At 45.6% G+C, this 1,648-nt stretch overlaps 1 protein-coding gene across 1 annotated transcript in view; it reads left to right on the forward strand.

Annotated features, from left to right (window-relative positions):
* The window catches only part of PTPRG (protein tyrosine phosphatase, receptor type G), a gene marked incomplete at its 5' end in the record, with an annotated part of 316,509 nt that overhangs the window by 242,066 nt on the left and 72,795 nt on the right, over nt 1–1,648 (forward strand). The window contains one exon of the mRNA XM_017747149.1: nt 1–544. This exon is cut by the window's left edge and continues 46 nt beyond it. Coding sequence (XP_017602638.1) covers nt 1–544 — 544 coding nt within the window. The remainder of the gene's footprint in view (nt 545–1,648) is intronic.

Here is a 1,648-nt window from a genome sequence, read left to right on the forward strand (position 1 = left end):
GCCCCCAGCAAACAGGCCGGGCGGGCCGTGGTGGCCACCACTGAGGCCACTGCCGCCTCCACAGGGACGGAACGGGACTCGGCACTGACAAAGGATGGCGAGGGAGCCGAGGAGGGGGAGAAAGATGAAAAGAGTGAAAGTGAGGATGGGGAGCGGGAGCATGAGGAAGAGGAAGAAAAGGATGCTGAAAAGAAGGAGAAAAGCAGGGCGACAGCAGACTCAGAGGCACACAATAGCACAGAGCCCAGCGTGGCTGTGGCTTCCCCCAACAGGACTGCTGAGGAAGAAGGAAATAAAACCATATTGGGAGAAGAGCCAAACCGAAACGTTGCCCCCATGGCTGGAGGTGCCGAGAAGGAGAGTTTTGCGAAAGCCAACACTCAGCCCCAGCTGCTCCCTTCCACCCAAGTGCCACCAGCATTCACCAACGAACTGTACCTGGGCAAGATCCCAAGACCAGAGATAACAAGAAAACCTCCTCCAAAGATGGACAGGTTTCCAGAGGAATATCCTTCAGACAACAAATTCATCACCATTAACCCAGGTGAGTGATCTGTGGGGAAACCATTTTTACCAGAGTAAGTGTTGGAAAATAACACAGTCCAAATTCCTTACCTGCTTCCAGTAGATACATTTTTGTGGTAGCTGGCTACATCTGATTGGCAGGTTGTCAAAGGACCCAACCCCACAAATTGTTACTGGGGGGAGCAAAGCAGAAAGAAAATAAAAATATCCTTTAATTGGAGCTGATTCATGGTCCTTGTAGCTTATTGGAAGAGAAAATCTGGAAAAATGTTAACCCCCAACACACTCCATCAAGAATTTCTTGAAAATAGGGAGGGGAATGCAATGAACTATAGCTGTGAAATTAATTTGCATGAGTGGCTGCTGTGCTGAACTGGCATTTCATGGGAAGTTTGCTATATGTGCTTCTAGCTAATTTAGTTTATCTGCAGGATTCTTCCCTGACTGGGCTTTGAGATATTCTCCCAAATACAGGATCATTGCTGGTTTATTTCTCAACACAAAACCTACATGCTCTGATCTTCCAAAACAAGGCACCTTCTGCACTAGGATTACCTTCTGTTTTTTCTGTGGAAAAAAAATCTTAACCAGGCAGAGTTCACGTATTTTCTGTTTGTCCTGGTGAGAATGTCCAGTGCTCCTGTACACTCCAACTCTGGATGTATGTACCAGCTCCACAGTGTGTACACAGCAAATACAGCCTCTTGGAAGCCTGCCCAGGTGATCTGCATGTGCACCAAGCCTGGTGTGGTTGGGGTTTGCTGCACAGGCCTCTGCAAGTTGGTCCCTCATGGTGCTCCCAATGCGCCGTGACGAATGTTCTGCGTGTTTCTGCTTGGGGAGCTCCAGGCACTGGTGAGGAAAACTGCAAGGAGCAGATGGAGCATCTGCATGTGGATTTATTTTAGATTTATTTATTTAGATTTATTTATTTATTAGACAAGTATATTTGAGTGATTATGTGTATTACCACAGCATTTATGAGATAGTCCGCTTTTTTGTTTGTTGTTTTTTGGGGATTTTTACTACTATTGTTTGTTTTGCTAATCTGTAGTGTTTTATAATTTTCTTTTTCCATCAAAGCTGTCTAGAGTAGTGTGAAAAAGCCTTACAAATTTATTTT

The sequence above is a fragment of the Corvus brachyrhynchos genome, unplaced genomic scaffold (assembly GCF_000691975.1).
Source record: "Corvus brachyrhynchos isolate BGI_N302 unplaced genomic scaffold, ASM69197v1 scaffold91, whole genome shotgun sequence".
Taxonomy (NCBI): Eukaryota; Metazoa; Chordata; class Aves; order Passeriformes; family Corvidae; genus Corvus; species Corvus brachyrhynchos.